General features: G+C 39.3%; 1 protein-coding gene across 1 annotated transcript in view; it reads right to left on the minus strand.

Annotated features, from left to right (window-relative positions):
* RGS7 (regulator of G protein signaling 7) overlaps nucleotides 1-15,519 on the minus strand; it is a 620,681-nt gene that overhangs the window by 176,098 nt on the left and 429,064 nt on the right. Inside the window, 2 exon segments of the mRNA XM_027768057.1 lie at nucleotides 389-469; nucleotides 472-509. Of these exon segments, the coding sequence (XP_027623858.1) occupies nucleotides 389-469; nucleotides 472-509 (119 nt within the window).

Here is a 15,519-nt window from a genome sequence, read left to right on the forward strand (position 1 = left end):
AAGAGAGGTGTTTTGCTACAGGATGTGTGCACTGGCCAGAAAGACAGGGAAAGTGAGTAATCATTTTCTGGGGGGATGGCCATGCTGCAATCCCTTTTTCCTTCATTTCCTCTTGGGATTTTGGGCAAGCATACAAACGCCCAGCATAAGTTTCAAGCTGCTGGGTCCGGGACTTAAACTGACGTCAACCATGTGTAAGTCTAGTGCTTTAACCACCGCAACACCTGCTCGCCTGATTATGTTTTATATCTTAAGTTTAACATGAATTAATTTCTCATTAGCCTAAGTTGAAGTAAAATAAGGCATAGTTTTCAAATGTTCTCTCCAAAAAACAAACAAACAAAACGCAGACTTCTAGTTTACTGTCAAAGAACATTCTCACACTTACTTGAAACCGGTAAAAGGTGCCATCATCCTTGAGTGTGAGGACGTGATCTGAGATTGGAAAGAAGTAGCCATGAGCAGCCATTACTCCCCAGCCATTAACGTTCCCAAATGGAGCGCCTCCACTGTTTCATGAAACAAACAAGAAAGACATCAAAGCATTTTTTAACTGATTGGTCTCGGAGGGGTAATATTCTCTTTGGTTCTCATTGACCTATTTTTTTTTTAAGAAAATATTTACATGTCAACTACTTGAATTGTTGAAAAGCAAATGCCCAACACACAAGTCACACATAAACCTTGTCAATTCAGTCCTGCCTACCAAGTATCCTGCGATGTACCATTTGCTAGCAAAGATCAGTCTCTTTTTCTTCCTTCAAAGTCTTTCTCAAGATAATTCTCTGGTGTGGTTGCTCTTTTGCAATCTCTACTGATTACAATGCTGGCCTGGAAAAGTCCAGGTTATTTTATGTTACAAATTCTTCCATATATCTTCTCTAACCCTCTCTGCCAGGCAGAACTATTTAGGGTGCCAGGCCATCTTTCTAAGAGTTTCTGTTGGCTTACTTGAGATCCACCTTAGTTCCATAGTTTTCTGATTAATCTTTTTTTTTTTTTTGAGAGGTTTTTTTGCTATAGGGTGCGTGCGCTCGCCAGACAGAGACAGAGAGACAGAAAGCGAGAAATCACCCCCCAGGGAGGATGGCCACGCTGCAATCCCTTCTCCATTCTCCTCTCGGGATCTTGGGCACGCATGCACACGCACCCGGTGTGAGTTTTAAGCCACTAGGTCCGGGACTCGAACCGCGGTTGACTACGTGGGAGTCCAGCGACACAGCCATTACGCTAACTGCTGTTCCCACTTTTCTGATTAATCTTGATGTATGACATTCCAGTCAAAGCCCTGTCCAACAATGAATATTTCCAATTTCTGATTCAATGCAACAAGCATTACTGAACTTATGGAAATAACCCTTCTACCACAAAATATGAATACTCCCCAATATTTTCCAATTCCAGAGGAGTCAGGAGGAAAGAAAAGGTTCCTGCCTTTATATATTTGCTTCTTTTTGACAGGTATTTTACTCAAAGTACTTGAATGAATCTGATTCTGGGAAGTGATGACAGTGACCAGCCTTGTCCCATGAGGACTAGCTCACAAGAAGATAAAGTTATGGAGACCAGAAACAGGAAGGCACTTTTGAATCTTCAGAATGTGGCTCCCTCATTTCTGGACAGAACATGTGCTTGCTCTATGTTTCTTCTGCAAGCAATTCCATTTGGCATTTATATAGCACTTTAAACTTCTACAAGTTTTCACTCTCATCACTCCCTTCTCTATCAAGGACACTGAATACCAATAGCAATTTTTCTAATGATGTGGATCATTATTACATGATACTAACAGAGAATGTTAAGACCTGTAACTGTTAAATTTTTCTATGTCGTGGGATGCTATAATGACCCTTGTATTGTTACCTAACATTCACAAACATTTTAGCTGGTAACTTCTACCTCAGTCACCCCCCTGTATTGTTCTTGCTGATAATAAAGAACAATTGCCAATGATCCTTTGCCATGTCCCAGGAAAGCTGTTATTAAATGCCCTTGTCATCCTCTCCAAATACCCAATCAAGTCTCTTTTCATACAATATTTTTCTACAAAGGAGCAATTTTTCATTAAATAAACATACATGCAATATGTGTGTAAATACACACTCACATTGTTTTTCATCATTTCCATTTTCTTTCAGTTCACAGTCAAGGCCTTTTCAAAGCATTCACTGTTTACAGCAACATCCCTATGTACCCTTGTTAAAACTTTGTAGCTACCATGACACTGGGAAGAACAAAGACTTTGGAGAGACCCACTATCTTGTGCTAGTCAAATGTTCTATTATTAAAGATAATAAGCCCACCACGCAGGGCCCAGTGTGAGAATCACATCAGTATATATAGAATGAAGTTGGCATACTGTTTCCCGCATAGTAGGTAATCTCTTTGTGGCAACTACTGTGCTTCATTACTTATACAGTGAATGATTTTTACTTTCCTCCAAAGTATATTCAGAAAATCCACTTCCATAAATCATTTGCCTCAACTAGACCAAGTGAGAAAAGCTGACAATCCTACATAGTCATTTGCATCTTCTTTTGTTTTTGCTTTAATGATTATCTGTAAAATTAGAGTAGTAAGAGGATCTGTAAGGATAACTGGACCATAACAACGAGTAGGTACCGACAGCCTTGATCAAGTTCTGAGTCCCTGGACACCCCTGTCAGGGAGCATTGGGAAGAGAAATATACAACATCTGTTGTAGGATTTCAAAGTTAGGTGGCCTCCCATCTCTTATAGTCATCTTTGTTCATTTTAGTCTCAGCCATCTGTGGCCTAAAAAAATAGTATTAGCACACTTTCCAGAAAGAGAAATTAAGTTATGATGCATATAAAGTTTGCAGAACTTAGATACAAAAAAGAGAAACTGAGACATGAAGAAAATAAAGAGAAGATGGGACCAGCAGTTGGTGTAATGGCTATGTCGCTGGACTCCTATGTAGTTGACCACAGTTCGAGTCCCGGACCCGGTGGCTTAAACTCACGCCAGGTACATGTGCATGTGTGCCCAAGATCTTGAGAGGAGAATGGAGGTGAAGGGACTGTGGCGTGGTCATCCCCCCTGGGGGTGATTTCTTGCTTTCTCTCTCTCTTTCTCTGTCTTTCTGACAAGTGCACGCACCCTATAGCAAAAACCTCTACAAAAAAGAAAGAAAGAAAGAAAGAAAGAAAGAAAGAAAAGAGAAGAGCTTCCAAGCCAGACAAAAACAAACAAACAAACAAACAAACAAAAACCACAAAACCCACAGAGAAGAGTCTAAAATTTTAAAAAAGTAAAAATGAAAATAAGTGGGCAAGCTAGTAGAGTAGTGGTTAGTGCAATTGGATCCTGCATGACTGACTGTGTGGTTCAAGTCCCAGAACTGGCAGAACTGGCAGTTAGATAAACATGCCCGTACTTGTGCATGCCCAAAATCCTGAAAGGAGAGAAGAAGGAGGGATTGCGACATGGCCATTGTCCAAGAAATATGCTGTTTCACTTTCCCTTTCTTTCTGTCTCTGATGAACATGAGCAACCTCTAGCAAATTAAAATAAGTAAGTAAGTAAATAAATAAAATAAATAACAACAAAAAATGGAATGCTACAGTGTTGATGATGATTATAAAAACGTAGTGAAAGCAAACACTGGTAGGTTGAAAAAGAAAATCAGAAGCGAATGAATGCAAGAATGTTCTTGGCTCCCTGTACCTGCTTAGATATTAACTTGATTATAGATCATACTTTTGTTTTTTTTTTGGGGGGGGAGAGATTTTCATTGTAGGGCGCATGCGCTCGCCAGACAGACAGAGAGACACATAGAGACAGAAAGTTTATCATCTGAAGTTTTTTAAAACTGAAGTTTATCATCAGACTGAAACTTTCAGGAAGATGATAGATCACAAAACAGGAGCTATCAGTTCTTTCTGAAAACAAATGATTTTTTCTGAAAACAGGAGATTCCATCCTACCTGAATTATAACTATTAAAAAACAAACAAAAACTTACGGACATCTTGTGCCTTTTTTTAGAAATGGGCCCCTGAAATAGTTCAAGATGCTACATGGAGTCACTGGACTTTTCATTTCATGAATATCCTTATTTCCCTAATATGTTCTTCCTTTACCTTCCGGAATCACTGCCTCCATACTTTTCTCAAGACCAGACAAAGTGACTAGAGGTGAACACAAGGTCATCCTATTCCCTTTAGGGTAGAACTTAGCCAGTCACTGTTGTACAAGACTCTCTGCTACTTCCTCCTCCCATTTGCAATTTTTGACTTTAAAATCATTCCAAACTCTGTAAAATCTCGGTACCTGTTATTTGGAAGAACTTAGATTTCGTAGTGCCTAGGCAATAGCCCTAACCCTGGCCCCCCAAATTTTTGCTTTACCTACTTTGCCTCAGCCTTCCTTTATAGGTTGAATGATTGAAGCAAATAATTTGATTTAATATTTAAGAAGAATAATCTTACAACAATGCTTTTAGAATTATTCTGAGGTCGTTAATCAAATAGTAACCTAGAGAGACTTAAATGATAGATACTGCATGCTCCAGTATAGAAACTCCTGGAAACATGGCTCCAAGGCGGGATAAATGCTTAGATGAAAAATTAGGAAGTTGGGGTACTTTTTTTTTTCATTTAAGGCTACGAGCGTGGCAGTTAGCTTGTCAATAGCAAAAGTAGCTATTAAATCAATATTTGCTAAGTGAATGAACAAGTATCTAAATCAAAAATATGAAAAGGTACTACATGAAAAATATCAAACTACTTTGTGTTGTGATGGAGAGCAGCTTGTTCTGCTCTTCTAAAACAATCTAGATGCTCATATTCTCTTTTCAAAATCCTTTCACAAGCTTTTGAGGTGGGACTGATGTATCTATGTTGTTGTGGCCAAGATAATACTAGTAATATTAAGAGCGTGTCTGGGACCAGCAGTTAGAGTAATGGTTATGTCACTGGACTCTCATGTAGTTGACCATGGTTAGAGTCCCGGACGCGGTGGCTTAAACTCATGCTGGGCACGTGTGTGTGCATGCTCAAGATCCCAAGAGGAGAGTGGAGGAGAAGGGACTGTGGTGTGGCCATCCCCCCTCGGGGGGGATTTCTCACTTTCTGCCTCTGTCTCTCTGTGTCTCTCTGGAGAGCACACACACACACACACACACAAAGAGCTTATCTGTCAGTAAGAGATCTTAGAATGGGTCTGAGGAGTATTCTCAAGTTGACTTGTTCGTTGTTAGTGAAAAAGACAGAGGCACACTCCCCTGCAGTCCCACTGCTCAGAAATCTCAGCATCACCTTAACCCAGTAAGAATCTGAAAGACCACTGACCGTCTGGGAACAAAGTGTTGAAAGAGTTTAATGAGTAATCCATCAAGATCACCCTCTCAATAATGGTATACCAGATGGCTCAGCAACTGGCAAAATAATCACTAATTAATCTTCTTGTACATGTGCTATTCGCTTCACCCACACAGCTCAAGTTCAACAACAAACCTATCAAAAAATTTCAGTTTTTGTTTGGATATTTAGGCCATGAGCAAACTGAGAAATAAAAATCCATCTCCAAACCACTGTTACTATGTGAACAACCTAGTGTAGTTAAGTCTTCCCATATGTAGCACTACTTCACTCCAAACACTGAAGCAATAGAATTATCGACAACCTTAAAAAGCAACGGAGGGCCAGTAGGTGATATGGTAGTTAAGTCAGTTGGATTCCACATGACCTAAAGTGTGGTTCAAGTCCTAGATCCAGTAGCTTAAAAAACACTCCAGGGGTGTGCGCATGTATGCCCAAAATCCCCAAAAGGAGGGGAAAATCGAGAAGGAATAACTCCATGACCATCCCCTAAGGGGGTGCTTAGTCATTCTCCTTTTTCTTCAGTCTTTCTCTCTCTGACAAGCTCATACTTGCTCTCTGGAAAAACTTAAAACAAAACAAAACAAAAATGCAAAGGGAATTCAACAAAGCACATTTTTCTTTTTACCACAAGTATTTCAAAAAGTTACCAGGATGAAAAACATATTATAAGAGAGACTCAAGTCCCTTAGTGGAAAGTGCTTTATATATTACAATACAATTTCAAACTTCAATAATAGTTTTCATCTTCCAGGGCTCAACTCTCCAAAGCTTCATCCCCTTGCAAATAGAGACTATAGTTTCGAATTGATAGACAAATACTTCTGAGTCAAGAAAATAATAATAATAATAAAGCTTATTTTTATATTATTATTCCTATCATACCCTTTTATCTTATGTGCATGCATTAAAAATGTGATTGTTAGGGCTAGCAGGTAGCTAGCAGGTGGTGGTTGTGGCACTGAATTTCCACATGGCTGATGATGGTTTGAACCCTGAATCCAGTGGCTTGAAACTTTTGCTGAGCATGAGTGCTCAAACTTTCAAGAGAAGAATGGAGGAGAAGAGACTGTAGTGTGACCATCCCTCCTGGGGGATGATTTGATTTTTGTCTCTCTGGTGAGCACACACGCAGGAACAAAAAGATAAAAGTCTTAAAAAGTAGACAAAGTTGTTACTTAACAGTAAAATAACAGGGATTTGTCAGGATTCTTGTGAGTCATAAAGGAAAGATTTTATTGGGCTTGTTATCTTCTGTTTAAGAAGACATGCAAGTGGTCATTTTACAAATCCTTCACAACATTACACATTTTTAATATATATAATTGGCATTTGAAAAAGTAAGATTAGTCATGTGGAAAATCACATATGCAGAACATTTTATTCTCTGACAAAACCAAATAAAAATGGACTATAACCATATTTAGGATTTTCTGAAGTGATTTTCTCAATAGTAGGAGTTAGTGAAAAAAGTATCCGGGTTTTCACTTTTTTTTGTTGTTTTTTTGTTCCTCAAAGCTCATTTATTTCTTCTATGAGAGAGAGAGAGGCACCCCCAACAAAGTCCCCATGACATGATCCATCCCCAGTCCAAGCCAGCCTGGATCCTGTGCATGCACACATATATCTAGTGTGCTTAGGGAGACCCCAGGGATATGAAACCATATCCTCTCCATGTGAGTCTGGCTACATCACCATTGCACCACTGCCTGGATCCCAACTTTATTTTTTTCATACATAATCTACCCATAGAAAAACCATGATAGATTTGGATGTAGAAGTAAGTAGTGTGTAATAAGGTGATACAGAATAGGAAGATTCTATAGATTCTATTCAGGAGAAATATAAACAGGTCCTAATTTTAGGTCAATGTGGTGTACGGCACTAGTAATTAAAATTAATATAAGCCAATACTATTTCTTTTTTTTTTTTTTTGGAGAGGTTTTTGCTATAGGGCGCATGCGCTTGACAGACAGACAGAGAGAGACAGAGAGACAGAAAGCGAGAAATCACTCCCCGGGGGGGGGATGGCCACGCTGCAATCCCTTCTCCTCCATTCTCTTCTCGGGATCTTGGGCACGCACGCACACGCGCCCGGTGTGAGTTTAAGCTACCGGGTCCGGGACTCGAACCGCGATCAACTACGTGGGAGTCCAGCAATATAGCCATTACGCTAACTGCTGGCCCCAAGCCAATACTATTTCTAAGTACAGGAGCAGAACACTGAGGTTGTGGCAGTCCCTGCCTGGGTTCAAATCCTGACACCCTCATTTGTTAGCTGTGTGCCTGGGCAGGAAACTAATATCCTCTAGACCTCAGTGACCACAGATGCAAAATGAAGTTAGTGAACACTGATGTTAAAGATTTGTGTGAGGATCAAGTAAGAGAATATGTGCAATGCATGTAAAACAAGGTCTGCCACCTAAAAGAAATCCAAAGCTGGGACTAGCAGGTGGCATGGTGGTTAAAGCACTGGATTCCCACATGGCAGACCACAGTTCAAGTCCCAAATATGGAGCCTTGCTGACTACTTTTCCTTTCTCTCTGTCTCTCTCTGGTAAGTATACATGCCCTATAGCAAATTTTAAATAACAGTAAGATTAAATAATTACTTTAAAAAAAAAGTATTCCAAAGGTATGACTTGTTATTCATTAGTTGATATTTATGAAACAACATATTCAGTAGCATCTAACTTAGTTTAAAAAGCAATGAGGAAACCAGTAGTTAATACTGATCTTGGTTTCCCATCATGTTAAATACTTCTAATGCAACACTATTTGAAATCCTTTCATGTACCATAAATGAGTCTGCTCTGGATTATACCTATTTTTTTTCCAGGACTGCAAAGAACACCAGTAAAATCCCTGCAGAGGGGTATGGTAGGCAGGGCCAGAGTTTGCCAAAAGGCAACACATTCTACACATGAGAACAAAACTTGAATGCCGGGACTAGGAGAAGGGGTAATGGTTACATCACTGGATTCCTACATGACTGACCATGGCTCAAGTACCAAACCTGGAGGCTTGAAACTCTCACGGGATGCATGTGTATGTGTGCCTAAAATCCTGGGAGGGGAATGGAGGAGGAGAAGGGATTGTGGTGTGGCCATCCTCCCTGTGGGGTGATTTCTCACTTCCTTCTCTCTGTCTCTCTAGTGAGTGCATGCCCCTTAGAGCAAAAAATCTTTCTGAGGAAAAAAAAACCCTGAATGACAAATGCCAATGAGAAACCATCTCCTAGTTCATTGAGAGGAGTGGGAAGGGCTGGTAGAAGGACATGCTGAACCTGAATATTATCAAAATAGAGGACAAGGACAGCAGTCAGAACAGAGATCAATTTTCAGGAAGCAGAGTATGTGTCCAGGACAAAAGAAATAAATAAAAAGAAAACCAAAACTAAATTATTATTTTATAAGAAAAACAATTGACACTGAGAGCAACAGATGGCTACAAATCAACGGTCCTTGTTGCAAACTAGAGCAGTCTAATGGCCAATATCAGCAGTTACAGCATCCTGAGAAATCCTTCAGGTATAGAGAACAATGCTGAACTTTTTAAAAATGACCTATGTGGTATCTGTGTGGAGAACTGGTTTGGGATCTATTTAGGCTATATGATATCAGTATGTTCAATCCCCAGATTTAGATATCCCTTTATATAACTGGTAGTTCCGTAACTGTACAAAATAAGCTGTATTTTAATGGGATTCTGTTATATTTATATGTGTGATAGGTGCACAGAATAGAATTCAGATGAGAGAAAAATGATGCTGAGTTCATCCAAGTACAGTGTAAGGAAACTGTAACTATTACAAGTGTCAAAGCAATAATAAATATAGTGCAGAGCACATTCTATCTAAAATTCAGCATGTGCTCTGCAAAATTTCCACCAGTTAATCTGGCTGAAGGCGCTGGAAGAAAGTGGGACAACGAGTTAACTTTTTAATAGACCGAGGAGTTTTTGAAGATGTGCTGTTTTAAAGTCAGAGAGCACATACTGTTGAACAAGCACATGGCCCTATCACAAAAATATATACTCAGGACCAGCAGATAGCATAATGGTTACATCACTGGACTTCCATGTAGTCAGCTGTAGTTCGAGTCCCAGACCCTGTGGCTTAAAACTCACTTGAACTGTGTGTGTGGGTGCCCAAAATCCCAAGAGGAGAAAGGAGGAGAAGGGACTGTAACATGGTCATTCCCCCCTGGGGGAGGGGTGATTTCTTGCTTTCTGTCTCTCCTGCAAGCACATGTGCCCTATAGCAAAAATCTCTCTCTAAACACACACACACACACAAACACACACTCGACTGCACATCATGGGATGTGGATTCTAATCCAAATTTTGTTCTGTAATTGCATATCACAAGTATGTCATCTCGTTTCTCTGGACCTTAGAGTTGACATCTTCAGATGTAAGTGTGTATCACCAAGTCTTTCTAACTCTGATTCTGTGACATGTTATACACCAAAACGTAAGGTAGAAGTTGTGGCTGAAACATTGTCACCCTTATTTGCCTCTTTGTTTCAAAGGGACATTCACTCTTTTTTCTTCTTCAGCCATTATTGTCATTATCTATGCTCCAATACTCCAACAATACTGATGGAAATGTACACAATATGGAATATAATTTCAGTTGCTTAAAAATGCAATCCTTGTGGAGATCTAGGGTTGCTATAAGATAGAATTCCAGGTATACAGAGCAAAGGGAATGCTTATTCTAAACAGACACTGGATTTATGTATGCTCTGCACAGAAATTTTTAAAAACTAGTTGTAAAAGTATACCTATGATTGGAGACTAGCCATAACTTGTCCCAAGTGACAAAATACCCTGAATACATTTGATTTGAAAACCTAATGTAATTCCTAAGCAATAAGCAATAGTTTACTGATAATACCTGCTAGTGGTTCCTTAATGATATTTAAGCCAAGATGAAGTATAAGACTAATTGCAAACCGCAGCCTTGATCAATGAAACAGTCACAGTTATTATGAAACTTCAAAACAAAACCAAATGGGATGTCATTTCATCTGTATCTTGCAAAAATAAATGCTTCAAGTGTGTGAAGAGTAGGAGACATTAGGATTGCCATCTGAAACTATTTAGATAATCTTTACAGCATAGTATCCTACTTATTTTTCTAAAAAATCCTAGTTTGTATAAGCACATGCACTTACCAGTTTTTTTAAAGTCTCTGTGTGTGTATACACACATACACACACACACACACACACACACACACACACATATATATATAGGTGTGCACTTAGAAATCAAAATAATGTGCAAATAAATGTCTTCCCAGGAATACCTGGATTTTAATAGATAATATATCACATACCGTATGTAACTGATAGATTATCTTTGCAAAGTTAGTTTGGGGAGGCCAGATGGTGACACAGCAGTAAAATGTGATGCTCTTCTGGTCTGATCCACAGGGAAGGTTTCAGGTCTATCCAGAGACCTCCCTGGGTACTTTGGGCAGAAGTATGTCCATGATCTGGGGCTGGCTGGGGCAGCAGTCAAGACCCTGTGTGTGTGGGGGGGGTGCTGTGTATATGTGCCTCAGTAAAAAATAAGTTTGGAAACTAGAGGGAGTAAATTTACTAAATAAAATGGATTGAAATGAATTTTTCTCTGTTGTTTTAAAGCCAGCACAACCTTCTATCATCATTCCATTTTATTTAAGTACTGCAATTAAAATTATGATTAATGTATAATAATAAGGCAGTTCAGCATCCACAATGAAGAAATAAGGATGAACTACTAAAAGAATTAACATCCCCCCCTAAATTTCTCTATTTTTGTGCAATAAGCCAGAATTTAAATATCAGAGGTTTACAAAGGACTAAAATCAATTAGCCTCTAGAAATACATGGTTTCATAAGATCCTTTTAATAAAAGAATGTGTAGAGTAGATCAATCTATCTTTAGAATCAAAATAAAGAAAAATTTTAACACTGTAGTGGATATTAATGATAAAAAATGTGATCAGGGACCAGTGGATGGCACAAGGGTAATACAGCCAGACCCAGGTGTGGGTTCTGAGGCCTCTTAGTACATATGAGGCATGGGAGCTGACGATCTGGGCTATTTAAGACTAGGGATGAATTGGGACATGAAAATCCTGTGGGGGCTACCAAAGGATGTGGTAGAAAGAAGTTTATTAATTTTCTCCATAGATGAGAAAGAAAAATAAACAGCACCCCCAACAGGATTTTTTAAAAACTTTTTATTTATAATTAATTTACATCCAACCAATAAACTTTTTAAAATGGAAGTACATGCTTAGATTCATTTGGAATAGAAAATGACTAAAACATCTACTTATTTTGCTTCCAGAAGTCTTTGAATCAAACTTTAAAAATCAAGTAAAAAACTCAGTAGACTAATGAAACTTGAAATGAGACTCAAGGGATTTGAGAACTCATCCACTCTTCTTTATACAACATGCTTTGACTTATGCAAAATCCCTTACTTCTGCACATGAGAAACCATGCTACATTTCCCAGAAGTGAGCTGCAGACAAGATTTTAGAAGAAACTAACTTGTGGCATGGTGTTTAAGGGTGCTGGACTCTCACATGGCCAACCGTAGTTCGAGTCCCAGGCCTAATGGCTTGCTTTCTCATTTTCTTTTTCTCTCTCTCTCTCTGGTCACATTAAAGTAAATAAATAAAATAAAAATAAAGTTAAATAAAATAATTCTTAAACAAAGAAACTAACTGAAACAAATTCTGAAATTTAAAACTGTGGAGAAGAGGGGAGAAAGGATTGAGGCAAGGCCATCCTCTATTGGAGGTGACTTCTCACTTTCCCTCTCTCTGTTTCTGGCTTTCTGTCTCTGGCAAGTGCACACACCCTATGGCAAAAAAATCTTTTTTTTTTTTTGGAGAGATTTTTGCTCTAGGGCGCCTGCGCTCGCCAGACAGAGAGAGACATAGAGACAGAAAGCGAGAAATCACTCCCCAGGGGGGATGGGCACGCCGCAATCACTTCTCCTCCATTCTCCTCTTGGGATCTTGGGCACGCACGCACACGTGCCCGGCGTGAGATTTAAGCCACCGGGTCCGGAGCGTGAATCGCGGTTGACTACGTGGGAGTTCAGCGACATAGCCATTACGCTAACTGCTGGTTCCCAAAAAAATCTTTTTAAAAGAGATTATACAGTGGTAGGGAAATATATTGTAACAGATAAAGTTTCAGTTAAATTTTGTTTCTTTTTTGTAATTTTCTTCTGCTACCTCCTCTTCTCCATCAGATAATGTAACAGTCATATCAATATGTACGTGCCTGATTGTGAGCGTGGATGAATAACATCATTTTATCTGCCTTACAATAAAAATAATATACTATATATTGGGAGTTTACTTTAGCTTTAAGTGGGGTGTTTAGAAATGTACTATTAATATGTTCATGTTTATTTTTACTTACTTCAAGAGAAAACTATTTTTTTAAACTACTGAGGTACCAAAATACACCAGAAATAGATCACACATTTGTTAGGCAGCATGTTACGTACTGAAAACATACTCCACCGAGCATTAAATTTGCAATATTCCTTGTGATATGTATAATGACAATATTTACTAGGGTTCTCTTAGTGGGTCAAATGGTATCTGGCATTGAATTGGCATCTTTCTGAGGGTAACAGTTTATAGGTAGGAGAACATGTACAAATACAGTGAAAAACAGTGGAGAGTTTTAATTCCAAAGTCTTCACCCTAGACAGATCCTGAGGTTCCACATCCTACCTTTAACTAATATGTTGTTCCAAACTTTCTACTTTGAACTTAGATATCAAGCTTTTTCTCCTAAATGTATGATGTCTTCATTAAATACACTGTTAAAAAGAATTCACTAATTTCTCTCACCCAAATCAGGTGTTATCCTTACCCTAAATCTCTCCTCATTTCACAAGAAGGGGAACTCTTCAAAGTCATTCTCCAAGGTCATTCCCTCTACAACTGTGGCTAACCCATTTTTCTTTATTAATAGGGGAGCTTTGCTTATTCAGTAATTTCAGGGACTGTGCTCTACAGGATAATCCCTTCTTTATTGAGAGTCATCCAAGTCTTTATCCCCACTATATATATTTTTTTCTTTTTGGCAACCCTATAAGTATACACAAAATTTCTTATTCAAAGAGAAAGACAAAACAAACAGGAGGAGGATGGAGGGAGAGAGGGGAGAGGGAGACAGAAAGAGAGTGAAAGAGAGAATAAAGAACAAACAAATCTGTTCTTGATTTTACTTTCTCCCTAAGTATGACCACATTACAATGTTCTCCCCTTCCTTTAGAAGTTGTTCTCCATGTAAGAATATTACTTGTGTGTGGGATCAGAAGATGGAGTAATAGTTATGTTGCTGGACTCCCACATAGTTGATCACGGTTTGAGTCCCAGAGCTGGCAGCTTAAAATTCACACCGGGCATGTGTGCATGTGTGCCCAAAACCCGGAGAAGAAAATGGAGGAGAAGGGATTGCAGCATGGTCACCCTCCCTGAGGAGTGATTTCTCACTTCCTATCTTTCTGTCTCTGTCTCTCCAGTGAGTACATGCACCCTATAGCAAAAACTCTGTGAAAAATGTGAGGAACGTGTGTGTCCTCACTTTTTACTCTCAGGTTGCTTCTTTAACTGTCTTCTGCTCCCCCCCACCCCCTCCAAACTACAGAATCTGTTCTCTTAAAGGTAACTCATGACTTCCTGGTAGAAAAGTTCTGCACTTCCCGGCCCTCTTCCATTCCCGGCTCTCTGGCCAAGCTTCTGGTGAGTGTCCCTTCCTGGAACTCTGCCTGATTTCCACTGCACACTTTCTACTCTGTTGTCTTTCCTTCTGGTTCCTGACCTGGATTCCTTATTCCTTCTCACTCTCTACAATGAGGAAGTCTCTCAGAATCTCTCTGTTATGGCTCTCCCTTTCCCTTTCTTCTTTGGCAAGCTCACCTAATTTCAAACATGTGAACACCCCATGAATAACTCATTTATCATTTATTTAACTCATGAGATAAACACTGAACAAGGTAACAGCCCCATCCTTAGGAAGCCTGCAGTCTATTTAATAGATCAAACTGGCAAGGAGAACGGGCACTTAGCCACATAGTCCAATAAGAATTTCACTGGGATAAGCACAGTGTGTTCTGGGAACACATTAAAGAAATATCCGATCTAATCTAAGAGCTTAGGGATGCTTCCAGGAGGAATTGATATTTAATTCAAGTTGTAAATAAAAAATAGGAGTTATAAGGCAAGAAGAGGTTTTAAGTCAAGAAAGTAGTGTACGCGATGCTAGTGATAAAGAATATAGCATCATCTGAGAAAAAGTCAGCAATCTGGTTGCTAGAAGCGATAGTGTGAGTGAAGAAGCTATGATCTGAGCAAATGCAATGACCAACATGGCTGCATCTGAAAGGGCTTTATATTCAAGCTAAAAAAGTGGGGGTTTTATACTGAGGGTAATAGGGGATTTATTAGAATTACTGAAGTGTGGAATAGAGATAGATCTAAGGTTTGAAAAATAAAAAATAATTTAGATGCAGTGAAACACATTTATCAGTGCATGACAAGGGGAGAACGGATAGGAGTTAGGAGACTGTGGGAGTTTCCAGCAAGATGTGACTGTGGTTGGAGTGAGGAGGGAGCCAGTAGGAAGAGAGACATGTGGATAGCTCTGAGAAATATTTAGGAGGAAATGTTTATACAGATTTAGGGATGAGGTCAATCTTGGATTTGTGGACTACATAAGACGTCTTTTCAACATCTCAGCAGAGATTTGTCATAGTCGCACACATAGCTCAGGAGCTCAGGAGAGACGTGCGTTTGTAGCAGTTATAAAACCAGTAGTGAGTAAGATAAGTACGTGGAGCACAAAGAGACAATCCATACACGATTCCCTGCCTGGGTCTCCAAAACCCTGAATCTTAAGAGGTGGGTAGAGAAATCAGTGAAGAACACTAAGAAGGAGAATGATAAATTTCTGAATGTAACAGGGAAGGGTGACATGAAAGACAGTGATGAAAAATGCTGCAACGAGATCAAGTTCAGGACCATGAAGTGATCATTGAAGTTAGCAGCAAGAGTAGTAGGAACTATTTCACATAAAGTTTCTGCGTATAAGTGAGAGACAAAAGTGAGATTATAGTGGCGGGGCGCCCGCCCAACGGCCCCGGGGGC

Source organism: Tupaia chinensis, unplaced genomic scaffold (assembly GCF_000334495.1).
Source record: "Tupaia chinensis unplaced genomic scaffold, TupChi_1.0 Scaffold000074_1, whole genome shotgun sequence".
In the NCBI taxonomy this organism is placed as follows: Eukaryota; Metazoa; Chordata; class Mammalia; order Scandentia; family Tupaiidae; genus Tupaia; species Tupaia belangeri.